This window comes from Indicator indicator, chromosome 14 (genome assembly GCF_027791375.1).
Source record: "Indicator indicator isolate 239-I01 chromosome 14, UM_Iind_1.1, whole genome shotgun sequence".
NCBI lineage: Eukaryota > Metazoa > Chordata > Aves > Piciformes > Indicatoridae > Indicator > Indicator indicator.
The window spans coordinates 12,079,344-12,107,308 of NC_072023.1; the positions used below are offsets into that span (position 1 = coordinate 12,079,344).

The window sequence follows — 27,965 nt, forward strand, 5'->3', positions numbered from 1 at the left end:
ATGCTGCGGACAGCCCCCCGGATGCTGCGGACCATCTGCACGTCGGCCGCGGTGAGTAACGAGGGGCGGGCCGCGGGGGATGTGGTCCCCCTAATGCCGTGCCGTGCCGTGCCATGCCCGGGGAGCGAACGGCGGGAGATGCTCCTCTGCGTGCCGCCCTGGTCTGAGGGCAGCAAGGGGCCGGGCAAGGAGTGGGAAGCAGCGGCTGAGGGAGTGGTGGGGGTGTGTGTATTTCCAGGATGTGATGCGTGTTGCTTCTGTTGGGGTGTTAGCAAAGCGCGCACAGGCACGGGAAGGTCATGAGGACTCGAAGAGCCTGGTTTGGCTGCGGAAGCAGCATCTTGCCCGGCAGGTCTGCGGGCGGGATCGCAGCCATCGTCTGGGCGCTGCATTTTGCTAAGATGTGCCTGGAAGCTGCAGGCAACAAGCACTAGCAATGCTCTGATAATCACCGGTTACCGTGTGTCGAGAACAATGTGAGTGTGGCCGTTTGCTGCCTCGCTCACGCTGGCTTTGCCCTGCGAGTAGCTGAAGGTTGCCTTCTCAGTTAGGAAAGACCGTGCCCGTCCCCAGTACCAAAGTGAAGCCCCCACACTTTGGCCTAGGAAGAATACTTAGTTTGTGACCTCATCGCCAGTTCCTAGCTCTGGGATGGTGGGTTGCTTGGGATTGAAGTTGATAGCCTGAATTCCTTTGCACACATGGTTTATTTTTTTCCAGCTGTGTGCATTCGTTCTTTGTGTCCTGTTAAATATGCAGGCTGCAAGAACTCCTGCAAGTAACTGCTTCGTGAAAGCCTTAGCCTGTCCAAATTGTCCAGTTGTGTAGGTCTGGCACACTCGATAAGGCTGGGAGAAGACTTTTTCTTTCCTAAAGGCTGTTCTTTGTTTCATGTTTGACTGCCCAGTTTAGTGTGAAGACAGCAGTCCTTCAAAGGTATCTACATGGAAGGCATTAGAATAAAGCAATTCAGCACAAGCTTTTTGGAAATGCAATCAGCAGTGCCAAAAAATGAGAATGACTAGTGAGAATGCATTGCCTGTAGATGTGTAGATGGGAGGGGAGGCTCTAAGATACTCTATTTGAAGGCACAAGAATTTAGCACACATAGGGAGATCCTCAGCTGAAATAAAGTTGCAGTATTGCTTTTCAAATGAAGCCTAATTCTACCTTAATGTTAAAAAAGATGGAACATGTTAAAATATGTACTAACTTCCCTAAATTCTTGCACAGAATAATATATTGCTGTTTTCAATAGTATGCTTCATAACCACAGTAGCAGTTACCAAATGTTAGACTTCAAGAAATGTGATTAGAAACTGACAACCAATTAAATGTTACACACACATACAAAAGAGGTAGTAACAGAAAATTATTTTTATCTGTGAAACAAATGTTCCCCTATAGATAGGCTTTGTAACATTAGATTCTTCTGAGACAAGAAACTAGAACTTGACAATCACCAGCCTTTGTCAGGCTTCTTCTCTATGCAGTGCTTAATTAAATTTGTTAGTTTTATTTTTGGTTAGGTATTCTGAACTAAAAAACAAAACAAAACCCAAACAAAACAAACCAAGAAATACTGTATATCTTTTAAAGAGCCACTGTAAAATGAATTCTAGCACAATGTCATCAGATGGTATGGCCAGAATTTTTAAACAGGAAAATTAAACTTAACTATGTTCTTTCATATTGAAGCAGAGAAATAAAAGTGGACTTTCAAACAAGTTTGATCATTCAAGATAAACTGCTTGTACAAGCATTTCTCAGGTTTTATGCTCTTTACCTTTGTCTTATTTTCTTCATCCAAACTGGGAGCACTTGAGTTAGGGAAATACAATTAATATTAATGTGTGTTATAATATAAGCAAAATAGAAGCTTAAAGAAGAAATTAGAAGTTTAGACAAAGGAAACACCAGAATTAAAATAGTGTTAGTGTCAACTTTTAAAATTATTTTCTTTTGGTAGCACTGTCAAAATAACTACATTAGCCTCTGATTAGCCATAAAGGAAAGGCCAGATCTCTCCAAGCCACATGAACTGCATCATTTGCCATAACTACATATTGAGTAACCTTACTGAAGTACATAAAAAAATCCACTCTGATACTACATGGCCATTAGCCTTCCCATAGTCAGCCAGGCAACTGCAGAATAAATCTATTAGAACTTCTCAACATCACTAACAGAAATAATAAAATGTTTAATCTTTGTGTATGTTAGTGATAATGATCCAGTATCCATCTAATACATTATTCAACAAGACTGTTTTGGTGTTCTTTAATGAGTTTCCTTTCTAGAGCTTCTTGATGAATGCTAATGATGGTATACTGACCAAAATATGACATTTCTGTTAAAAAAGTGACCACCAAACTGTTTTTCATTTCTATGTAACCTTATAGAACTTTACTTTTTAATTGGGTCCTACGTCCACATTAATTCTTCTAAAATGATTTCCCACTTTTACAGGCCTAACTAATCTTAGGTGAAAATGCTTGAGGAACACTTCCGAAAGAATATAGAGGGTAGCTATAAGATCTCCTGTAGTTTCCCAACTGTACTGTTAAAAATAAAACAGAAAATGGAGAGTTGAATTTGCGGTCTGATCATCCAAGCCCTTCCTTTAAATGAAGTAGGAATCCTGAGCTTGGCTAACTTGTGGGCTTGCCTCCTGTTTTCTGCTGATGGTAGTGTATGCATTCATGTGCTACAGGCAAATTGCCACGTCTGAACCAGATGTTAAAAGAAATCACACAATACACATATATTATTCATTGGAGAAGTAACTCAAGAATCACTGGTCATAGCACAATTACCAGATCCATCCTGCAATTGAAACTGCTCCCTGTTTGAGTAACTTTCTGCACGTGTGAGAGCTGATTTGCTGCCAAACTAATCTTTTTATTCCCTTCAATGCAGAAATGGGACTTAGCCAGTTTGCAGTCTTATCAGTTTTGCCATTTATATTTTTGTTTGCATGGAGACTGTTCTTTGTTTGCTTTTCATCATCTGTTGAATCAGTTCCACAACTAGTGTAAAATAATAATAGGTAGCTTTACTGAAAGTACATTGATTTACAGCAACTGATGGTTTGGGACTTGAAGTGGTATGCAGTTCCATGTAATGTGAGAATCAGATTTAATCATAGGGAAACATGAACTAAAAATGAAGCTTAGGTATAGGGGATGCATATGTTATTAACACTTTGTCAAAAAGTGGAGAAAATTTACCTCTTAAAGTGGTGATAAATTTGGACTTAAAATTACCAAAAAAAATTAGCCAAATATCAGAAAAGCAACAGAGTACAGCTGTGAGGACTTTAAAACTATTTTCAAAAGGAAGTCAAGTAAATTTATAAAAGCAATCATATGAGGTGATTGTATATGATGGCAGAGAACTAGGTTTGTTAGCTAAGAAGATCTCTCCCAGTCTTGTCTTCTTATTGAGAAATGCTAACTGAAGGACAAAGGTAGAACTGTCATTTGGGCTATCTTTAATGTTCCTTCAATGTACTAGCTGGGCTACCACTGTAAATTAGCATAGTACAGAAATCAGAGGATTTCATACCATGCCACACATGGTCAGTGATCCATCAGGTTAATTTTTCTCTAGCTTGCTTGCTATAGTTAAAATAATAATGAAAATCTCATTATTATGGAAATCTGATTATTACTTTTATAATGCAGCAACATATCTACTACAAAAGAAAATATATCAGTCATAAAGCATTGGTAATGAAATCTACCTGCATCCATGGGGCCTTGTTACATAATTACAATGATAAGTTGTGCTAGTTGTAATTCAAAATAAGGTCTTGTCTTTATTAAAAACAAAATAGTCGACATATTTTAGGCATTACTGCCAGCAGTGCAGCATTGATTAGTAATAATTATCATCGGTCTCATAGTAATTTTTTACCAGTTAACTATAACAAACTGATTTTGCAGGAGCCCTTTTCACCTTTACATCTTATTAACTGTTACTGCTGCAGTTGCAGGGAGAGTTTTACTTTGCAGTTTCATTCTGAGGGAAAATACTGTCACTGGACAAAGAGTCGTTTCCTATTGCTTTGTATAGAAAAATAAAAAGCACACTTCAATATTCTTCTAATGGGAAAAACCAATTCTCAGGCCAGCTGCACAACTAAAATATAACTTGAAAACAGCAAAATACATCCATAATAATCCAGCTGTGAAATCAATTGCAATGAAATGGATTGTGGTTTTGAGTAACTGTAATTCAGGACATTCCTCTTTCTCCTAAAATCTGTCATATGATGTGATGTGATGGGCAGCCCAAACCATTTGATATTCAATCAATAACCCACTTAGTCAAGGTGTCCTCAATGTCCTGGCGCCTTATGAAAGGGAAAAGAGGAGGGAAAAGAAGAAAAACTTACAAGTGCCAACACACAGAACAAATGCCAGTGATTAAGGTACTGGAATGGTGCTTTGATTCTTCTTTACCTTTCTAAACTCAGGGCATCTAATGGGTCATTCAGTAAAAAAAATAAGTCGAAGTCCCTTTGGCGAAGAGACAGTTAAGAATAAAGGTGGGGGGTGTGTGCATTTGTTTGCTGCCTTACATTTAGGCCTCCTAAAAGGAGAGATCTTTGTAGTTCGAGTCTAGGAATACTTTCTACCAGATTCAGTTTTGAGGAAGGTAATACTTCTGTTTATTGTGTGGACCTTTCCTTCATGACCAGGTCTGCTAGTCCATTTGTTTTTCAAAGGTTTCCAGTTTTTCAGTCTCCAGAAGCTGATGAAAAATGCAAAGACAGTGCTTATAGAGACATTTCCACCATTCTGCCAGTGCTTTAATACTTATTCCTGCTACCTTGCTGGACCTGTGTTAGGACTCAGGTCAGAGCAATGAAGTAGATCAGTGAACAGATCCAGTTAAGAATAAGACACATTTTGTCAGGCCAGTGCCTCTCTACCTCAGTACTTTAATCCAGTTCATGTAGCTACAGGAAAACCAGCTCTAGGATAAAGGAGGTGTTAGAGGTGGTGGACTGGAGGCAGGGTTGGAGAGGAGCACAACTGTCCCCTAAATTTAAAGGGACTCTTAAGGCATCAGTAGTTTTCTCCAGGTGCAAGCACTTGAATAAAGTAGCAGTACATGATAGCCTGATATCATAGAAGCACTGTGATTCTTACTATCCTAAAAATAAGAAGTTGAAACAGTTGTTTACACCTACTCAGTCTGAAGAAACTTAAAAGCATATGTCCATTGTACTGGGATGCAAATGCAAGAGGCAGTGGAAGTCCAGCAAGGGAACCTCACACTTAACAGTATTTCCTTGTAAGAACATCATATGGATCATCACTACCCCTAACTTTGCAGGAACAATGCAAGCTTGTCTTCTTTAGCTTACACATGTTAATCACAGATGTTATGATACCACTCAGTTATAGGGATTTAAGTGTTTTATGTGCCTGTTTCAAAAAAATGTAGTTTGATTTCCTATGATATTAGTTCTGACTGTGAATAAAATCATAGAGCCTGTTACGCCTCTTGTAACAAGCAGTGGGTCTGTCTAATGAGAACTCTGAGAAAGTCGTATAAACACCAGTGGCAGAGGCAGATGATTCTGTTAAGTGTGGTCTCTCTGAATTTTACATGGCTGGTCATTAATATAAAAAATTATTCCTTCAAAGGTGCTTAGGTAGAAAGGGTAGAAAGACTACTCAGTTTTAAAAGGAAATGAACATTGATCAAGAAAAAGCAAGCAAGAAATGTAAGCAACAATGTATTTCCTTTGCATCCTTTGCATGGTTTGTTTTAATTCTTTTTGCCAGGTTTATCAACATAAGCTAAAGCTAGCCCTTATAGGGCAAAGTATTTTTGGACAAGAAGTTTATACCAAGCTGAGGAAAGAGGGACATAAAGTTGTGGGAGTATTCACAGTGCCCGACAAGAATGGACAAGCTGATCCTTTGGGTAAGTGTAACCTTAATCCAAATGTTAAAATTCCAGGCATACATAACAAACAATTACAGACATACCTAACAAACTTGCCTTTTCATGAGAAGTTGATATCCATATAGGAAAGACTTGTATATATTGCCTTTATTACACTGGATTCAGCATAAAAGTTATGCTTCAGCAAACTTAAGTCCCGGAACTGATTTAGTCTTGTCAATATTTACAAGTTGTTTCTAACTGTACAGGGTCATGCATCAAGATACTTGGAAAATAAATTAATCAGGGTACCTTATTTGAATGTATGTCATCCTGAACTAGATCTGTACAGGCTGCTGAGCCTGTACTCAAGCTCAGATGTCTGTCACCTGTTTCCCTGTGCTGTCTGGACACTCAAAGCATGGAGCCAAGACTGTTTATTGCTGGCTTCCTGCCTTTTTCTGACAAACTTGCATGTAGCAGTGGTCCTGCAGATCCTATTTCTCTTCCACCTGGACTATGTAAAATGTGTTGAAAAGGTTAGAGGAGGCTTCACTTTTCCTTTTTCCATCGTCAAAATGCATGAGGATTTCTAGACTTCCTAAAGAAGGAATTGTTGCCTGAAAGGTATTCAGAATTGTACTGATAGAACAGAAACCAGCTTTTTGCTGCTTTGGAATCATCTGACTAGTAACATTTGTTTTTCCAGTGACAAAAAATTTGTGAGTTAATGTGATTAGCAAATAGAAGTGCCAGAATGGAATGTATCTTTATGGACAACCTGAAGTCTAAACTACATTCCATGAGCTGTCTCAAGTTGGGGTTTAATTTTTTGTTGAGTCCTGACATGTTTTTACAGAACTCTTATGAGGGAAGAATCAAACATAAATTTTGCTTACCTGGGCTATGGCACTCCCAAACTAGCTTATAGTTCTCAAGCTTATTGTATCCCATAACTACACCTCATTAAATGATTTAATCATATTTTGGAAGAATTAAAGAAGACAATTACTAGTTTGGAAAAAGACAATTCAACTTTCCAGCTCTGGAAGCATAATGTAGTACTTGATTACATTCTATAAATTATTATTGTACAGTTAATATACTAGCAGAGGTAGCTAAGTAAAACTTCCTCTGATTTAAATAATATATTTATTTTAACTAAACAATAGAATTAGTTTATTGGTCTCCTGATGGGGAAAAAAAAAGAGAGAGAGAGAAATAACTGGATGCTTCATTGCTTTTTACTTCCAGATGACTCATACTGTGTAAATCTCAAGTGAAATTTGCTAATGTTTCTGTATACTCACACAGCTACAAGTTCTGTTTCTAATAACAATTGCAATATACTCTAACTTCCCTGGAATGGCATTTAAGGAAGCATTTTCTTAAAACTTAAGATAATAGGCAAAAGATCCTTTAGATAAAACTGAAGATCTGATTTCTGAAGTGAAAAAGAGAAAGAAAAATCTCAAATGTGTCTAGAAATATCAATTAGGTGAATTTTCTATACTTCTTGTTTTCCCTTTTCTTTCTATTACACACACAACTCAACATATGTAGAATTGGACTCTACTATCCAACTCTCCATGATGAGTTAAGTATTTGTGCAGTGGAATTTATCAATGACCTGAAAATTCCCTATGCAGCTGGTGTGTTTTTTTTTTCTCGCCTTTGAGTCTAATTTTGGGTGTAGCTGTGTGTCCCACAGATAAATGAAAGCATATCCAGAAGGCATTGATAAACAGAATTTGGAAGACATTACTGCAGGTTACTATCATCTGTAATTATTTGCGTCACATGGCATGACACTGCTGATGTGGATGAAACTTAGTTATATGTAGTCATATTCACATAAAAACTGCTGAAATATAAAATTCAGTTCTGCTAAACCACACCATTTGCAGGCAAATGTAAGGACCAGACAACAAATGAAGTGTCACTGTTAAGTAGTCAATAACATTCTTTGATCTTTCCTGCTTTCATTGGTATGTATTAGCCAATTCACAGGAGTGAACTTAAAGGTGAAAATTATGTAAGTTGCAGGCATGAGAATCAAAGACATAATTAATAAAATATAATCAAGTGCAAAAGATTTTAAACAGTATGCAGAACGGTACAAAGGGGTGGCTGTAATCATTCACTTGGTGATCTGCTTAAGCTGTCATGCAATATCTCTCTGATTTCAGTTTGAATTTTTAACATATTTTTTTTTAAATTCACATTTTGTTCTTGCCCCTCAGCTCTGGCAGCGGAGAAGGATGGTACTCCTGTTTTTAAGTTCCCCAGATGGAGAGCTAAAGGCAAACCTATCCAGGAAGTCCTTGCAGCCTACAAATCAGTTGGAGCAGAGCTAAATGTCCTTCCATTCTGTACACAGTTCATCCCCATGGATGTTATTGACTGCCCAAAACATGGCTCAATTATTTACCATCCATCCATCCTACCACGCCATCGAGGAGCTTCTGCAATCAACTGGTGAGTTCTGTGCATCAAAACCATGTTCATGTCACGTTAGGATGTTGGTTTATACCCATTACTCATGTAAATTCTGGCACAGTTCTGTGGACTTGAAACTGCTCTGAAGGAACCTCAGCAGCTGAGTATTTTCATGAACTGCACTTCATACCTAAGATTTATTACGATTTTTAGTGCAAGTGCAGCTGTCATTCTGGGAAGATCAGTGATGTGCTTTGTACATTCACATATTTTATTTGCACAGATAAATCAACAGTCTGGCGTTTTCATACTCAAGAGTTTTCCACTCTGAGTTTAGCTCTTTTTTCATCTGTGCACACACTGTACTTCCCTCAATGACCTACAGAAAAGTTACAAAGCTTGGCTAATTAGAGTAAACAACAATAAATTATGAAAATAACATGATGTTTAGAAGCATCCATGTTTAAAATTGTCACAACTTTTGCACACCTTTTGCTCTGTGTCTCTTATCACTAATAATACATTAAGAATAATCATGACAATGAACTGTGTGATACACACCCTGGATTCAGTTGCACCATCAAACCATCACAATTTCGTATGTCACTTTGTGGAAACCACGCATCAATAGTATCAAAATTGTGGGTTCCTGACTATGAAATTAGCAATAAAACTAGTGCTAAAGATCGTTAGGAATTTCTCTTTTGTCTAAAGTAAATGAATGTGTAACAGATCAGTTGATATCCCTGAATACATTAATGTTTTCTGTATTTACTGTAAGGCTTTTGTTTTGGTTTGTTTGGTGTTTTGTTTGTTCGTTTATTTGGTTGGTTTGGTTTTGGTTTGTTTTTTTTTTGTTTTTTTTTATGTCCAGGACTTTAATTCAAGGAGATAAGAAAGCAGGGTTTACTATTTTTTGGGCTGATGATGGTTTGGACACTGGACCAATCCTTCTGCAGCGAGAATGTGATGTTGGCCAAAACGATACTGTGGATGATCTGTATAATCGGTTTCTCTTCCCAGAAGGAGTAAAGGCTATGGTATGCTTAACTGTACTGAATATCAACATTTTAAGAAGAAATTAAAAGCATATGCTAGAATTTGAAAGTAAAGGAAATACAGACAAGATGCGTGCATTTGAAAAGACAGAGGTTGTGGCACTCAGCCAAATCCTAGACCAGTGAAGCTGCATTGCTTCACGACCTCTGAGGAGGTGGCCTCAGAGTATTTGTTGCTGGAAGGAGGCAGAGGATATCCTGTTTCTACAGAAGGAAAAAAGTTGAATTTGTGTGGAATGTGGCTCTTTCCAAAGATTTCTTGAATGTTTTTACAAGGTGAAATTTAAGGCTCACAGAGAACAGGAAATTAGAGGTGAGGTTGAATAACAAAAAAAAAAAAAAAAGAGGGGGGCTGAAGATCAGAGTCCTGGTGGATTTGCCTTGGAGTTTGATTGTCATTTTTTTGTATAATTTTAAAATTAAAAGAACATATGTAAAAAATGCTCAGCATGTATCATTGGGTATTTTTTTTCCCTCTCAATTTAAATGCAGAGAAATAACTTTTTGCTGAAAGAAAAAGGAAAGAGTTAAATACAATCGTACACAGCCACATTCTGGTCCTGCAGAATTTAGGCAGCTGCTATATATTTGTCGTCTACTCCCATCAAATTTCTGAGGCTATTTCTTTTCTGAAATAAGTTTAAGTATATATGCATGTTAATCAGTGCAACATTGGTCCTCTACATTTTGGAAATACTAGGTTTTAAAAATAAACCAGTTACTCTTGTGGCAGAAAGTCTTTTGCTGTCATTCACACGTATGACTGAGGAAAAAATGTGAAGCAAGCTAACATTAAATCTGTTACTTTTTCACTTAGGTGGAAGCTGTGCATCTAATTGCTGATGGTAAAGCCCCTCGTATACCTCAGCCTAAAGAAGGGGCAACATATGAAGGGATTCAGAAAAAGGAAAATGCAGAGGTAGTTTTAAATAACACTGTGTTTTGTGTGGTATCAGGAGTGATATGAAGTTAACAAGAATTTTAACTTAGTTGTTTCCTCACCCCTTACTCCTGCGATAACCCCAAGGATGTATTTAACAGAGCCATACATTAAGTTCCTGTTCCCTTTCATCAGTTACTTATGTTTATAAACTTGGTGTCCTACTTGGGATCATCTACACACAGTGGACGTTGAAATACAGCATTGAATGAGGATAGATCTCTTTACCAAAATCCATACTAAATTCTCTACAGCAACAGATTCACTGTTAGGAAAACGAAGTGTTGGCACCTTTCTTGCTGGCAACACAAAAATAAATAAATATAAAATTCACGTAAGCAAACAACGGAGAAAAAAAATTGCTTGACCAGCCATGTAAGAATTACATTATGTAAGTGTCCCCACCACATTAGCTGGATCTTCTTTGTGTCTGTGAAGGCCACCATAAAATAGTAGTGAATGCTGCCTGTAATACTTCCTTTTCCTTTGCTAGACCAACAGTTTCAGCATCTTGTCCATGGTGAATGTATTCCTTTCCACCTGAGACATTGAAGGTGACTTACCTTAGAAACAAGGAGCTTCCTTGGAGTGAACTAACTTAATCTCACTGCTGTAAAAATCTCTGTCTTATAACTTGCTTCTACATATTCCATATTCTTTGTGCTGGGTAGCTGAGTTTTGTTATTTAATAATTATTCTGATATTTTAACTAATTTTGTATATATACTGCAACGATAAATGAACACATTTTTGCTGATGTTACATATCAAATGTATATGACATTCTTAAAACATTATTTCCTTTTTCCTCAAAGTCTTGCAGGAACTGCAAGTTGTAGTAGGGATTCCATCTATGAAAAAATTTACAAAGGGTAGGAAGTATTTTAATAGAAATTGGTATATTTATTTAAAAACTTGGGATCCAAACAACGAATACATCATTTTCAGCAGAAGGTGACACCCCAGACATACACTTACTTATATTTACACTATGCTTATTGAATTTGTTGATCATAATATTATTTGCAAATTAATATCTAGTAGCAAGAGTTTTATTTTCATATTAATGTGAGAAGGAGAATCTATGAAAAAATATAAACTGCACAGAACTCAGAAGTGCTGAAAGAATCCCATTTGATAAGTCTTTATGATTATCCATCTGGTGATCAATCCATCTGGTGATCACTGATCTTCGTTTTTTAGACCAGACCATTTCTGTGTTGTTAAATAAATGAACAAGTGAAAGAGAAGGAGGGAGGATCTTTAATTCTTGTATAGGAAAGCATAACTAATTGGATTTATACTTAAACACAGAAGGATTAGCTGGGATGTTGTGATTTCCTAGATCTCCTGGAACCAACCTGCAGCAGCTTTGCACAACTGGATTCGAGGGCATGATAAGGTCCCTGGAGCATGGGCAACAATAGATGGCCAGGTATGCTCTGAGAACTGGAAGAATATTCTTCTTTTTTATACCCTCTTTTTGACCTTTTTTCCTCATAAAACTAAAGGTGTCCACACAGGTGAATACAAGTGAGATTTACATTGAAGTAACTCTAATTTGGTGGCTATATATTTTGTATATATCTAGAACAAGTACCTAAACAAATGTAGTTAAGATTTTTCTTCAATGAGATAAGAGCAATATATAAAGAAAAAAAATTGGGCATGGTACAAAGGAAGAAGAAGGATAGAATCAGACTGTGACAGTTATTTTGAGAGTCAGTCATGTATTATCATGCAACCCATGCTGTACGTCACAGTATTAACAGAAAAGCAAACCACTGTGAGCTACTGAAATGAGAAAAGAGGCTTTATTTTAAAGATATTTGGACCTAGATTAATTTGCAGAAATAAATATTTCTCATTTTATCCAAACCCAACTGTTTACTAAAAGTACTATATGTTTGATCCACATTGTACTTGTATAAAATATTTTTAAATTACGTTATCTTTCCTGCTTCCAGATTTTGTAACTTAAATATTAGCCATCTACTGGTAGGCTGCTCCATAAAGCCTGGTTCTACCCTAACGGCCAGGAGAGCCTAGAAAGAACAGAATTGTGCAAGAGAGAGGCAGCTTTCAGCATTGCCAGCCTGGGAGCAGAGCAAGACTCCATCGGTCACTGTCAGGCTTCTGCCGATGTCTCCCTCTGGGCATGCACTGACAAAAGCTGTTCCCCTTCCTGTACTGATTCTAGCATGCACATTGTTACAGCTAAGCAGCTTTAGGCAGCTTGCAAAGTTTTACATGTCCTGGGTTGTAAAGATACAGAAATAATGTTGTAGTATGTTTGCAATGTCTAGATACTTGTGTTTCATTTATATTATATTAAAGCTTCAGAACAGTATAATTTCATTAGAATTTTAGAGCATGTTTGGAATCTGTGCACTTTTAATTCTGTTTATTTTTAGGTGGTTACTTTTTATGGGTCATCATTACTTGATGCTTCAGTGCCTGCTGGGCAGGAGCTGTCAATTAAAGGTGCTTCAAGACCTGGACTTGTAACCAAGAATGGTCTAGTCATTTTTGGTAATGATGGGAAGATGGTAAGTGCTCACCCTGGCAAACAAGAGCATGGCTGGAATAACTTTAGCAAGAAGTACAGGTAGTGTGGAATCATCAGGCTATACAAATCCAGATTGTAATGAGAGCTAGTTAGTTTGGAGTTTAGCAATTCTCTACCATCCTTTGGAGGAAACCTTCATGTTTTGCTTCTCACTCAATCCATATTAATTTTCATCAGAGATTAAACTGTATTGATACTAGGAGATAATCTGAAAGATGGGTAGGAGTGGCCTGTGCTAAAGTTCCTGCATCATAACATCTTTCTTGCAAGCTATTTCAGTAACCATATTAATACCTAAAAAATTTTCATGCAAGGGATTAAAATTAATATGCTCTCATTTTCAGGTACTAGTGAGGAATCTGCAGTTTGAGGATGGAAAAATGATCCCTGCATCTAAATACTTCTCTGTTGATGAAAACACTACCTTGGAACTTACAGAAGAGGAGAAAAAGATGGCAGAAGATATTAGGGTAATTCAATAAACTGCTGTAGTAGGATGTTACTTTAGGCAAAAACATTACATCTCATTATAGGCAAGGTATATTTTTCTATTTTGTTATGCTAATTGTTTTTTGATAAAATGTGCTCAAAGTTACTGACATTCTGGTGAAATTGGAAATTGACTAGAGTATTTACACATCACTTTAGAAAGTTTTCTTTGAGATACAAGTTATACAAAGAAAGTGATGACAGACTCAGCTATGGTAAATATTTATGAATTATGATGGAAGCAAGGAAACAAAATGGACTTTCGCCTCACAACCACAAGCTTTTCAACTCTGACAAACTCGGACAGTTCTGAAATTCTTTCTTCACTGTGGTGTTACTCACTAGCATGTGCTCAGTGTGTTCCTGTTAGACAAGCTCTAGGGAGCCTTAGAACAGCAGTCTGAAAGAGAGAAGCAGCAATGTTCTCCCATACAGAAGGGGCAAGTCAGCGTAGGCATGCCATGGGGCAGCTTGGAGCCAAAAGCTCCTATAGCCAGGGAAGCACTTTGCTACCCTTTCACGTAGTCCATCCCTCTGTAATATGTCAAAGGCTTAGCTAAAAGCCATATTTGTCGTTGTAATTTTGTACCAGAGCAAGTGAATCCCAGATGCCTTACCTTCTGCTAACACTGCTACAGAGTCGATAGCTTTTGGCACAGGTCAAGCAGCTTGATGTACTAATAATATTTTAAACTGCTGCAAGATTACCTTGACTCTGTTTGCCAGCAACCTCAAAGCTGCCTGAGGTATTATCAAAAGAACTATAACTCCACAGTTCATGACACTACCTGCTAACTCTGAAACCTAATTATAATTAATTGAAATATTACATTACCAGTTAATTCACTCTTCGTGTTAGCAGAAATCTCCATCTCATGCATGCAGCTTAAACTATTTCTTAGCTCTGCCCAGAAATTCCGTCAATCCGGTCAGAAAATGCTCCAGGCTGTCTTTGCCTCTGCTGAAAATGTATTCCACAAGGCAATGGGAAGTTATTGTTTGAAATATGAAGAACTTAAAAAAAAAAGGGCCTGAAAATTATTAGCATTCTACTATTCAGGTTTCTTACCTGATTAGATGAAATTATCGTGGGCAAAATAGTATTTTTATAAGCTAATTATGATGAAGAATTTATTGGCTAGCATAAGGTCTCTAGACAGTTCAAAACACTCTTAAAATAATTTTCTGGTTTAGAATACAGCTACCATAGAAAATATGGTTCAGTAAATACTGCTTACAATTAGAGCCTTATTCATTATTGTCCTCATTATTTTTATGTATTATCAGGCTATCTGGAAAGGAATTTTGAGCAATATTGCTGCAATTGAGGATTCCACAGACTTCTTCAAATCTGGAGCATCCTCTATGCATGTTGTCAGGTAAAAAAATACCGAGAACAACAAAAGTTTGAAGCCAAAGCTTCAATGTAAACAAAATTGTTAGAGTACTTTTAAACCAGGGTAACTTAGGTAGTGTTAAAAAAAATCCTCTCATATTTTCCAATACTCTAACTACTATTCCCTTTCCTACCTTTGAAAATGTGCCCACGTTCTGCTCCTAAAATTGGGAGATACTGTCATAATTTTGCTCTTTCTGGTAAAGAAAAATTCTCCTTACCTTCAGGAATATCAGCCACGTTGGGGGGCATGGTGATGATCAAACCATTTTTCATGTAATGACAGGTATCTCAAGACCAAGTGGCTGGTTGGGAAGTTAATTGAAGAACTACCTAGAGGGAAAGAGTGCCTTGCATAGACATAATTGAGCCAGGACATAATACAAGACCAGCATTTCATGTGTTGTTTTTAAACAAACTGATTACTGTCCCTGCTACTTTTCAGACTCAGCACTATGAATGTCCTCCATTATATTGGTTATAGTAGTCCCATAGACTGTTTTATCAATCAATATATGCTATTTGTTATTTATTTCCAAAAGTTTACCTGAAAGTATTCCAGAACTGACATTATATTTTCAGTAATGCCTTTGATTAAATCAATAGATTTCAGTAAAATCCAGAACTTCTGAGCCACTATTGGCACACACACATATTCATGTGCATACATACTGGTGCCCAGTTTTGACACCTTTCAACCTTGTAATGATTCCATTAACTGAATAGTTTTTCATTTGTAATTAAACTTATTCTTTCTTTCAAATCTTCAGAATGCTAGAAGAGATCAAACAGAAATACAGTGGACTTCAGCTACAGAATGAAGATGTATATATGGCCACTAAGTTTGCAGACTTTATTCAAATGACTGTCAGAAAATTTAGAGGAGAAGACAAAGAAGAGTTAGTCATTGATTATGTAAGACCTTTTATTTTGCCTTTATTGCTTATTGTTTCATTTTTCTTGGGGGGTGGAGGGTGGGGAAGGGCAGACAATATATTGTATTAGACTGCTTGACACAGTAGGAAAAGCAAACAAATATTTGGTCATACAAACTCTTCTTCATGACCTTTTTTTTAACCCAGCTTTTATATATTTTGTAATGGAAGTATGTATGTAATGTCGCTTAAGTGTACTGGAAACCAAGAGATCAAGAATACAGAGTAGATGACACAGGGGCAGATATTCCTATATCCCTTATACTCTCTTGCCAGTATGCTTCAGTCAAAACTGTTCTAGACTTTCTGCTTTCCTGAGGCAAACAGTACTCCTATGAGTCTGCTTGAAAACTTTGTGTGAAAGGAAGATTGAGTGGGTTGTAAGTCATTAAGCAAGTCAAGATTTCTTGAATGTGAGAATTACGCATTTGATTCAAGTCCTCTAGCACCAGCCTTAACCAGGATTTAGTATTAGTTTGAACATGGAGATTCAATGATAAAAATACAGAAACCTGTGGAACTATCTCAGGGTCTAGTTGTTGGTGTTCAGGGAGAATATGATTTCAATTTCATTTTACTTGTTTGTCCACTTGTCTTAGATAGATTGTAAAATATGGCTGGATGTTAGGTGTAGATACCAAAAACTTCTTATGCTACACTAAAATATTAGCTATTGAAAGTTTAAATTAATTTGTTGTTTATTTCACTCTTAGGTTTCAAAAAACGTGAACAACATGACTGTGAATATGCCATACCAGTGTTTCATAAATGGGCAGTTTATAAATGCTGATGATGGAAAGACATATGACACTATAAATCCAGCAGATGGATCAGTGAGTGATCTCTAAATGTGATCAATACCAGTTTGTTTCAATTTCTTTGCCTATTGAAAACGTAAACCACTAACTGAATATTGCCAGTTTCAAAACCACATTAAACAACACCTAGAAATACTTTGATATTTCAATTTACTTGTCAGTCTGTATATTTCACAAGTTTTGCATTTCAGTAAATATATAACCTACTTCCACTTCAACTATTAATTTCCATGCCCAGCCATATCTTTTACCTTATTTCATTCTTGTTTATCTCTGCAAACAAAAATGGCTATAGTTTAGTGGCTTATGAAGTATTTATTTTGGGATATTGTGTAAATTTCCTATCAGTCATGAGCTTCAGGGGTTTTTTGTTTGGTTTTTTTTGTTTGTTTGTTTGTTTGTTTTACAAGCCTCATGTCTTCGACCAAGTGTAAATTTAAAGTATTGCTTTAAATTCCCAGTAAGAAAAATGTCTCTTCAACAAGAAAATATACTCAGTTGCACTGCTGTCCTAAACCATTCACTCTCAATTGGTCTAAGTATGAATTATAAATAAGAGTAGTGAATCTAGTCTGCATGTAACTGCTGTTTAATTCTGGACTATATAATTTCTATTGAAGTACCACAGTTTTCACTATTATCACAAGTCAAACTCTATTACTTTTCCTGAAACTCATTATAGGATTGAATACAAGTCAGAACTATTCTGTCCATAAAATGTGTGTATTTATGGAACACAATCATCATAAAATACTGTGTGTATATGATGCCTTATGGTAACAGAAGCTCTATTCCTAAGAAATGGAAGATGCAGGAGTCATTTTAGCACGTTTGGATATTAGGTTGTAATATAAAGACTTGTGACTTGTGTAAGATCACATAGATTCTGGAAAGACAGATGAAATCAAGTAGGATGATGCACCTTGATGTGAAGAAGAAGATTGGTCTATAGACTCTCTGCAATGACCTCCAAACTCTGCTCCCTCAATTGTTTCTGAATGTTTTGCAGCCTGACTCACCCATGCCAACTGCTGGGGCTGAGGATATTAAGTACTTGGTTATACTCAGTCAAGAAATTTAGTAGGAAGAAGTAACACCGCATCCCAGCATTTCAGTTTGAGCTAACACAATACTACCTTTGGACAGGTAATAGCCAGCGTGTCTTCTGCTTCATTGGCTGATGTTGACAAAGCAGTGGCAGCAGCAAAGGAGGCATTTGAAAATGGTGAATGGGGGAGAATGAATGCAAGGGAAAGGGGGCAACTCATGTACAGGTATGTGAAACACAGCTTAGGTTTGTTTTGTTTTCTTCAATGTTACTGTTCCTCTGAAGAATTGTTGCATATATATTCTGAACATGATGGATATTTGTAATCCTACTGCCAGAGGAACCAGACTAGCCATCTTTCCATCCCCTAGCTTACTTCAGTTTACTAGACTTGGGTCTTAGCTAGCTAGACTTCTTATATCAGAGAAAAATGTTGTGGTCTCTCACTGGTACCATTCTTCTTAATTATTTATGAATAGAGACAAAGAATTTGAGGAAAATATATTTTAAATACTTGATGGTTTAACTTAATATAAATGCTATTTGTTGCAAGGATTGAAAATCCTTCTGCATAATTAAGGCTCTTTTATAGGCAGAATCTACCTAGATTAGGTAGGCAGAGACTTTTGACCTGCCTACATCTGCGCTTCATACCCTAAGTGTACAGCCACATTGCCACTAATATTGAAATACACTGTAACTGATGCTAGACTTTCTAGGATCATATCCCATCATATTTCTCATCTGGCTGGAGACCCCTGAGGCCTAAGGAGATCATGTGCCAGATTTTTAGATGTACCAAGGCATATAAAATTTAATTGCATTACAGGTTAGGAGCTCTGTCTTTGGCAATCTGGGTGCCTTTGAAGCATCTACTTGAATATTTTAGTCCAAATTCAGATGATTCAAAACAACATTATCAAACTAGGTTTCCCAAATCTTAATCTAGGACTCTGTGTACTTCTTGGTACTTTTGATTACTTGACATTTCTTATTTTACTGTGTGTTTCCTTTTGACTTACTGGTCTGATTTTCTATAATTGTAGTACAATGGAAAAATAATTTTAATCATTATACTACAACTGAACAATCAGCTTTCACTATTTATGTCTTCTTCATCCTTCTTCTACTACAGCCAATGTGAAGACATTTGCAAAATTTAACAGAAAATTGTCCAAGATGTTACTGATGTTAATAAACAGTGTCTGCAGTGCTCCACCTCAGTGGGAATGCAATTTTAATAACAATTATTTGTCATCATTTTAGACTGTCAGTGATTAGATGTGACTTCACTTTGCTACGAATTTCTAATGTTTTTATTAAAGACTTGCAGACCTGATGGAAGAACATCAAGAAGAGTTAGCAACCATAGAGTCTATTGACTCAGGAGCTGTCTACACTTTAGCTTTGAAGACCCATATTGGAATGTCTGTGCAAACATTCAGATACTTCGCTGGATGGTGTGACAAAATTCAGGCAAGTGAATAAGTAAAGGCAATAATCAATGGCAGTCTTCTCTACACTTTTATTTTGTTTTGCTGACAGAGTGCCAGAACTGAATGTTAGCAAAAGCATTAAGAAATCAGAAAATAGAGCAAAATTAGAGTTTTACCTAAAATGGGTCTCCCTGACAAAAAAAAAAAAAAAAAGAACAGTTTGCTTCCAGTTGGAGTATATGGATTTAGAATGTGACTCTAAATAGCTAAGAAATCAGATGAGATGTCACAGTATGTGTGCTTAGGCAGCTCTTCACTCATGGAGAAGAATGTTGTGGTTATCATGGGGGTAAGTCCCCTTTTCCTAATGCAAAATTGCTTCTGGTTTCGAAGCCTATTCTGTGGTTTCCCAGAACTTACTTATGTGGCAAATACATCTGTAATTAAGATGATAAAACAGTTTATCCTTCCTCTGTCTTTCAGGGTGCTACAATTCCAATTAACCAGGCTCGGCCAAACCATAATCTAACATTCACCAGGAAAGAACCAATAGGGTAAGCATCACTTTTTTGGTTTTACTGACAACCTTGACATACAGAAAAACCATTGAAAGATTACAAAAATGTAATCTTTCCTTATTTTTCCTTACCTTAAGTGTCTGTGCAATCGTTATCCCCTGGAATTACCCACTGATGATGCTTGCATGGAAGAGTGCAGCATGCTTGGCTGCAGGCAACACGCTTGTACTCAAACCAGCTCAGGTAAAAACAAAAAGGAATGTACAGATGACTTACGTCTTCCACTAGTTGTTCAGGTAAAATAATTCAGGCAATCTGGTGGATCTCACCTACAGGTTAATGGTGTCATATGTTTTAAAATGCATGTATAGTAATGTAAATTGCCATGATGATACAAGATGTTGATTCTCTTCAGTTCTGCTCTGATGCTACTGTCATTTCCAAGAATGAGTTGTTTTCCACAAGAAGCCATCACTTTTCATTTGTCAACACTATAAGTAGATGAATATTGTATCAGACTTGAGATCCATTGAATGTAAAAGATATCATCATGCATTTATTTTAAATAGGTGACCTAATCTAAGTGTTTCTACTTAGGTCACACCTCTGACTTCCCTGAAGTTTGCAGAACTCTCAGCTAGAGCTGGATTTCCTAAGGGTGTCATAAATATTCTGCCTGGTTCAGGTAAAACTTCAACTAACTGTTTTTGTGAGAAGAGTGGGTCATGCTAAAACTGGCAAACTGGTCTTTTGGAGGCATATTATGTAAGTGCATGTATCTTCATAGGCAGTAGTCTTGCATCTATGTCATGCAGTGATTGCACATATGTGCAGAATAGAATTGGAAAAATCTGTATGTCACCTGAGTCTACCTAGTGGGAACGGCTGTCAGCCTACACCCTTTGCAAGTTCACACAGACAGCATGAACAGTCTGAAAAGAATGTATTACAGAGAAACATGTTTCACTAGATTGTAAAGCTTCATATTTTTCTCTTAATATTCTCAACACTTGTAAGTATTTAAATGCAAGTGTGAGACCTAGAGCAATAGGGTAAGATGCATCCTGGTCACTACAGGTAAGTCATGGTCCTCACTGTGTTACCTAATGCCAACATTTTCCTCTTTCCCCTGAAGAAGAAAAGTGATGAAATAACTGAATGGGGCAGGCTTTGTTACAAATTAGAATATTTCACCTTCAGTGGAATATTAGGAAGTTCTTTAGTCCAGACAGGTGGGGGAATTTGGAGACTCTGATGTGATCCAAATTAACTAACACTTGACTTTGAAAGTCATATGAATAAAGCTGTAAATATCAATAACATTGTGATACTGGACTGACATTCTGCTAGCTCTTTCTGTGTTACAGTGCTGCTGTCAGCAGAGTAAAAATTCTCTATGTGCTGTTCAGTTAAACTCCTCTCCTCACACCCAATAGGCGGCTTAGTGGGACAGCACCTGTCTGAGCATCCAGATGTTCGCAAAGTTGGATTCACTGGTTCAACACCAACTGGTAAACAGATCATGAAGAGGTAATCTCAGGAAATGTACAATGCTTAATTCAGTTATGAATATCTCACTAGCTATTTTGTGTGTATAGTAATACAAATGCATAACTACACGTGGTTGTTTACATTTAGGTAGAATTGTACTAAGTCTGTATTGGAAAATCATAGAACCATTTAACCATAGATTTGTTTCAGTTGGAAAAGACCTCTAAGATCTTCGAGTCCCATCATTGAGTCCAACCATCCACCTAAGACCACCGTGGTTGTTAATCCATGTCTTGAACATCTGCAGGGATAGTGACTCCACCACCTCCCTGGGCAACCTATTCCAGTGCCTGACCACTCTTTCCATAAAGACATTTTTCCTAATATCCTCCCCTGGCACAGTTTCAGGCCATTTCCTCTCCTTTTGTCACCTGATACTAGGAAGAAGAGACCAATCCCTATCTCACTATAACTCCCTTCAGGTAGTTGTAGAGAGCAATGAGGCCTCCCCTTGGCCTCCTCTTCACCAGAGTGAACAATCCCAGTTCCTTTAGCTGTTCCTCATAAGACTTGTTCTCCAGACCCTTTATCAGACACTCTTCTGTGGACACACTCCAGCAAACAGAGGTTTATACATTTTCACTAGATATGATCCAAAGGAAATAATGAAATAAGCTATTTAAAAAAAAATGTTTTTATGTGATTCCTTATATTTTTTACAGTGCAGCCACTAATCTGAAGAAAGTTTCTCTTGAACTTGGTGGCAAATCACCATTGATCATATTCAGCGACTGTGAACTTGACAGAGCTGTAAAAATGGTAATGTTACTTCAAAGTAAAATATATTCAAAGCCTTTATGATGCATCTTCATAGTATTGCAATATTCTTGTTGACTTTCCAAAAACTGCAGTAGGGAGCCCTTGCGTGAAAAATCATGCAATCTGTTAGAAAACAGACTCTTTTTCTACAGGATGGTTTTCTTTGACAGCACAATTAAAGTGTTCATGCTGCACCAAAATGACAGGGATCAGTACTACAAGAAATGTACATTAGAAAATACAAGTAACACAAATGAATATAGCTGGAAGGTATTTTCACTAGGCAAGTGGACACATGTAGATTTATTTGTCAATATCTGATGCTCAAAAAAAAAAAAGGTGCATAAAAATAAGCACCTGGAAGTGAATTAAAATACACCTTGAGCTCCCTATTGCCATATATTTCTTAACTCACTGTCACTCATCATAATCCACCTTCCCAAACAGGCATCGTATGTTTGAAGATAATAAATAAGGCGTGCAAATAAGAAATTCAATGGATTTAGGGAGCTTATTTCCTGCTCCAGTAATCTGATTCATCAAAATGACAGCAGGTGCAGTTTGCTCAATAAGAAGCAAACAAAGGTCTTCCACACTATGCTTACCCGAAGTGCTAATTCTATGAATCATCTCAGACAGCTTAAGCAGGTACTTCTACCAGGAAGAAACTGTTAGACGCTTTCCCAATTTTGGAGTGTCTTTTGGCAGGACAAGAGTCTGAGTGACTGCACAGTGAATCCTATATGGAAAATAATAATAGGTGGGTGGTCCGACCACTTTTCTCAGCTATAGAAGTAAGAGGGTGATGCAGAGGTTGGCCTGAGCTGTACCTGGCTTTGATGGTTTAAAGTAGTTGTAAGATAATGCTTTTTTTGACACACTTGTCACTGGCATATGATCCCTAGGCCTTTTTAGCTGCCAGAAAACTAGAAATTTTATTTGGCCTGTTCTTCCTTTCCCCACTTCCCTTCCCCTGCAGAAAAACAATGGCAGGTATCAGCTCTTGATAGATAAAAAGCAACAAACTAGATGGAGTCTGAGCCCACACTCGGGACAGGAGGTTCTCTGTAGCTCAGATGTTCACCCAGTTCCACACAACTTTTGACATGAGCAGGATTCCTCAGGGGATTAGCACAGTTTTATATTCTTTTGTGTGCCTGCCCTCTTCTCTTAATCCTGCAGCAGATGTTTCTGTGGAATGCTGATGGAAATGGTAAAAGCAGTGCTAATGAATTCACCCTGAGCCATTTGTCTTCAGGAAAGTGTGGCAACAGTTATAAGATTGGTCTGCTTGTTGCACTGATGATGTCTTTTTACATAAAGCATTAAGCTTTGAGGGTCACAAACACAGAATGCAACCCAAGGCAATAGAATGAAAGAAAAACTGAACAAAAGGTTGCATATAAATATTAATGTTTTTTTCCCCTGATCAGGGTATGGGAGCAGTATATTTCAACAAAGGAGAAAACTGCATTGCAGCTGGCAGGCTGTTTGTGGAAGAATCAATCCATGATGAATTTGTTAAAAAAGTGGTAAGATATTCAAGAGCTAAAGTTTCAGCAGATGCTTTTTTATGGCACAAAAATACTAGTTTCGTAGACACTTGCAGTTCTTCTTTTCAGTTATTTAATTTCTCATTGTTCCTTATGACTGGCAGTGCTACTACTCAGGAACCTGCTATAGGGTTAAAAGGAAGGCACTGAAGGGAGATAGTTTCGTCAGTAACACACAGATAAGTGACACTGAAATATTTTACCTTCTGTGATGTTTTATATTTGACTAGAAAGGTAAGTTTAAAGAAAACTACTGAAATTAGGTCAATATGATTGAAGGCTGCTGTGAAGTTTTAAGAAAAAGATGTATTGGAAGCTTAGCTGGAATAATACAAAGGTCATTGTTAAAAATCCAGTAGTGACCACAGTCCACTACTGGAAAATTAATTTATTTAGATCAAGAACAGAAAGTCAGTACCATAACTCATTTACTGCTGGTAAAAGCTAACATTTTACATCTGTCAATAGCAGAAGAGAATGAGTGCATGAAAACAGCATCAAAAACTTTCAGAAGGAACCAGGGGTTATCAAACAAGACAAAGCATCATTTTAGAAAGGGAGGAACATTCCACTTTATAAGAAAATCAGCCTTTAAAGCCTAACTGATGGCACAATAAATTAGGCACCCCAAATCACTAGTAATTGTGATTTTAATGACTTGCTATGTTGGGTAACTTGATTTTAATTGGGTAACTCACAGGTAGAAGAAATAAAAAAGATGAAAATTGGTGACCCGCTTGATAGATCTACAGATCACGGCCCACAAAATCACAAGGCACATTTGGAAAAGCTGCTGCAATATTGTGAAACTGGAGTAAAAGAAGGAGCCACTCTAGTGTATGGAGGAAGACAAGTATGTAGACCAGGTAAAATTATGTTCATAGCTGTTTGGAACTTCTACACTTCAAACAAAAGTTGTCATGATTATCTCTGTTGTGTTATGTGAAGTAGCAATATCGTGGGAAAAGTACTAGGTAAACCCAAGATCCCACTTAACAACAGGACTTTCAAGTTTCATATTAAAAAGAAGCTGTGCAACTAAAGTGTAATTCATCAAAATGATTCAGAATCTAGTCTGGGAATCTTTTCTTCATTTATTCCTGTTGTTTGTAAGGCATTTATGCTCTTTTTGCAACACCCTTCAACTGTCAAGAGCTGTAAGAATAATTATATCCATTTAGATCACACAAATGTTAAAGCTGATTGAGGAAACTATTAGCAGAGTTTGCATAAGGTATTATCAAAAGGCTTTTTTGCTATACAGGCAAAATGTTTGCTAAGCTTAGTGGGTAACTAAGCTTACAAAAGCAACATTTTCTTATGGACATCTGTCCTTTATCAATAATGAACAAGTAACATTTGCATCAGAGTTTCAAAACATAATGATTGCATCCCTAAATAAAATATGTCATGATTCATTACTGAATTTCATTACATGAAATTAGTGTAACAAAACTAAATATGAAATCTTGTGGAAGGGGGCAGAATGTATGTAAAATCTCAGAAGCTGATTTTACCCACTCAAACTGGAATACACTCACCCACCAAGTGAGTTGGGTAACAAGAAAAACGGTGGCCTCTGCAACATGCTGTAATCTTACCTTCCTGCTGTCAGTGCAAGGTCTTCTGCTGAGGAGTCAATCACCTGAGCTGTGGCACGCAGACCTTCTGGCCTGGCAGGGAACAGCACGTGTTGTTGCTCTGATCAATACAGACTGTTCTTCTAACCTTTTTTTTTTTTTTTTTGCTGTTTCTCTGGTGCTTACACATATGCATCTCCAGTCATACTTCATTTATATCAATCTCGATACTTCCTTTTTCAAGTCTTAACGTATCTATGACCTCAAAGTGTGGTAAAGAGACATCCTGGACAATACAAACCATGAAGTGCTTTCACCATGCTCAAATGACAGTCTGTCCTCTGTTTAGGTTTCTTCATGGAACCCACTGTATTCACAGATGTTGAAGACCATATGTATATTGCCCGGGAAGAGTCCTTTGGTCCTGTGATGGTGATTTCTAAATTTAAAAATGGGTATGTTATCCTCTAGTTACTGTTGGAAATTTAATTTTCTCTTTTTTACCCTAAGTGGAAACTATAGCATTCATAGCATGTTTTTTTAAAATCCTGTAACACCAAATCTTCTTCCAGACAAATTCTGAGAAAATACCCTTTTTAGTAAGGGATATCTTGCTCCATGTCAGTGTAGAACTAACACTGTTAGCAGTGTGCGACAGGACAGAATGCCACCATAAGTGCCAGTTCTTAAATAAGACTTAGTATTCAGTGAAACATTTTTACTGAAGCTGATGTGGTTAATTGCAACAGCTTAATCAAATTACAAAATGAGTATTTTTTCCACATTGCAATTCCAGAATTGCTTATTCTTCTCTGTCACAAAAGACCACAGTGTTGTTTATTGCATAACACTGGCCCATTACTGCAAATGGAAATCCTTCTGTACACTTTGTAGACTTGTAGTTTGAATAACTTTAATTCCAAATGATAAGAATTATTTTACACACAGATGAGATTAAAACTCTACATATAAACGTAATGTAAATAGTGCCACCAGTTTTCACATTCTGCAGTTTGAAAATGCTGTTCAGAACCAGCCACATAGATAATCCCTCACATCTATAAGTCATGTGTGGTGATAAGTGACTGTATCAGTTTTTTTAAGTCTTAAATTATTACAGATTTTTGAAGCTATTTGCATCTCATCTCCATATAGAAAATAGCGCTCCAGTCATGGCCTGAAAAGTCATGCCTTGACAAGTCTGAATTTCAGCCTTTATTCTCCAATAGCTCTTAAAGCAGGCCAAAATTTTATCAGTGATTCATTATCTGCTGCCAAACTCTGCTTTACAATTATTTTTCTATTGCTCTACTCCCCAAGCTGTACTGTAGCTGAGCAAAGTTGGTATGCATACTGCAACCCTTCCTTTGACATCTCTTAGTATAGATCTTAACCATTGGCATATGAGGTTACAAGCTTTACAAGCATGAATCTGTCAGATTGACACACAGATTAATTATTTTTAAAAAAAGCTAACTGAAGAAGAAAGAGCATGGGAAAAGTGCTGGAGTGGCATTGATGGTGGAAGGCTGCTAACACTTGCTTCTTTTACCTAGTTGCAATTAAACAATTTACTTCTCCACAGTGACATCGACGAAGTGCTGCGACGGGCAAATACTACAGAATATGGCTTAGCTTCTGGAGTTTTCACAAAAGACATAAGCAAAGCTCTCTACATGAGTGAAAAGCTAGAAGCTGGAACAGTTTTTATTAACACATACAACAAAACTGATGTGGCAGCACCATTTGGTGGATTTAAACAGTCTGGCTTTGGGAAAGATTTAGGTAAGTTGTTCTTTCCCTCCCTCATTTCTTATCTGACATTCCAAATCAACTGAAAAAAAAAACCCAGCCTTACCTGTGTATAATATATGTAGTAAAACACGAGCCATGGACACATTTCCTGCATCTCCTACATTCCTCCAGTTACAGTAATCTAGCTCCTCTCCCATCCCTACCTCAGTACCTCCAGTTCAGCCCTTCCTGTGCATTTGCTAAATAACGCTATGGCACACAAAATATTCCTCTTCCAATTCCTCCTCTCAGGGCAGTCAAATTACAACTTGTCCAGAGCTGTGTATAGGCCAAAATCAGAAAAATCTTTCCTTCAGAAAGAACATTAATTTTGGTTTCTCTTTTAAACTTGTAAGAACATGGAAAACTCTTTCATGCCTTAAAATGTCATCAAAATTTGCCTGCAGCCACAGAGGAAGATACATTAAAAAATGTTTTCAAACCCACTTTTTAAAAAGGTGAAGCCTAGTCTGTTCAAAGACACCATGCAAGCCTGGACAGATCAAGCCTCATGGCAATGAACACTGAAAGGAAAAAAAAAGAAAAATTCAGTGACACAACAGACTTTTGCTTTTGGAATCTCTAGCAAGTATCAGTTCCTGAAACCAAAATAAGTAATGCTATCAGAAAAAAAAGGGTTCAAATTTTTACACAGCCTTTTTACCTGGAAACTTAGCATTGGCAAACCAAAGTCTGTAAATTAAACTATGTGTCCCCAGTGGCCACCCAGAGACTGCCACTGCCTCAGTTCCACCCAGGTGTCTGCTTGTTAAATTCCAGTTCCTTTTTCTTTCCACATCTGTTGGATTTGGCCTCTTCTTGCTAAACCAGTTCTGTAAATCTCAGTGGGAGGGTAAGTTAAACAGTTTCCATTGTTCCTTAGGAACTCAATGGCTAAAACATTTCAATTTTTTTCTTGGTAATATAGTTAACATTTCTGACATCACTCTCTCAATAAGCTGCCATTCTAACTGGTGAATATTGTGCTTGTACAGGTGAAGAAGCTCTCCATGAATATCTCAGAACCAAAGCTGTCACTGTGGAATACTAAAGTAACAACCTCACTCAGAAAGCGAACCATCAGCTGAGTTTGAATCTTTGTGACTCCATGAAGCACTTAGTACCAGACCCAGGATATGCTGCCTGCAGTGCTACAACCAAAAAAAAAAGTCCGAAAAA

The 27,965-nt window shown here is 37.2% G+C and overlaps 1 protein-coding gene across 1 annotated transcript; it reads left to right on the forward strand.

Moving 5' to 3' along the window:
• On the forward strand, positions 1-27,837 carry ALDH1L2 (aldehyde dehydrogenase 1 family member L2). Its single transcript, XM_054387123.1, has 23 exons — positions 1-51; positions 5,802-5,943; positions 8,148-8,382; positions 9,218-9,383; positions 10,219-10,320; positions 11,686-11,775; positions 12,755-12,889; positions 13,254-13,379; positions 14,686-14,777; positions 15,565-15,709; positions 16,443-16,562; positions 17,694-17,821; positions 18,921-19,071; positions 19,515-19,585; positions 19,687-19,792; positions 20,147-20,234; positions 20,986-21,079; positions 21,763-21,859; positions 23,293-23,391; positions 24,113-24,278; positions 25,342-25,447; positions 26,578-26,777; positions 27,782-27,837. Exons 1-23 carry the CDS (start codon positions 1-3, stop codon positions 27,835-27,837), a joined length of 2,766 nt encoding a protein of 921 aa, XP_054243098.1.
• Positions 27,838-27,965: the final 128 nt, after the last annotated feature.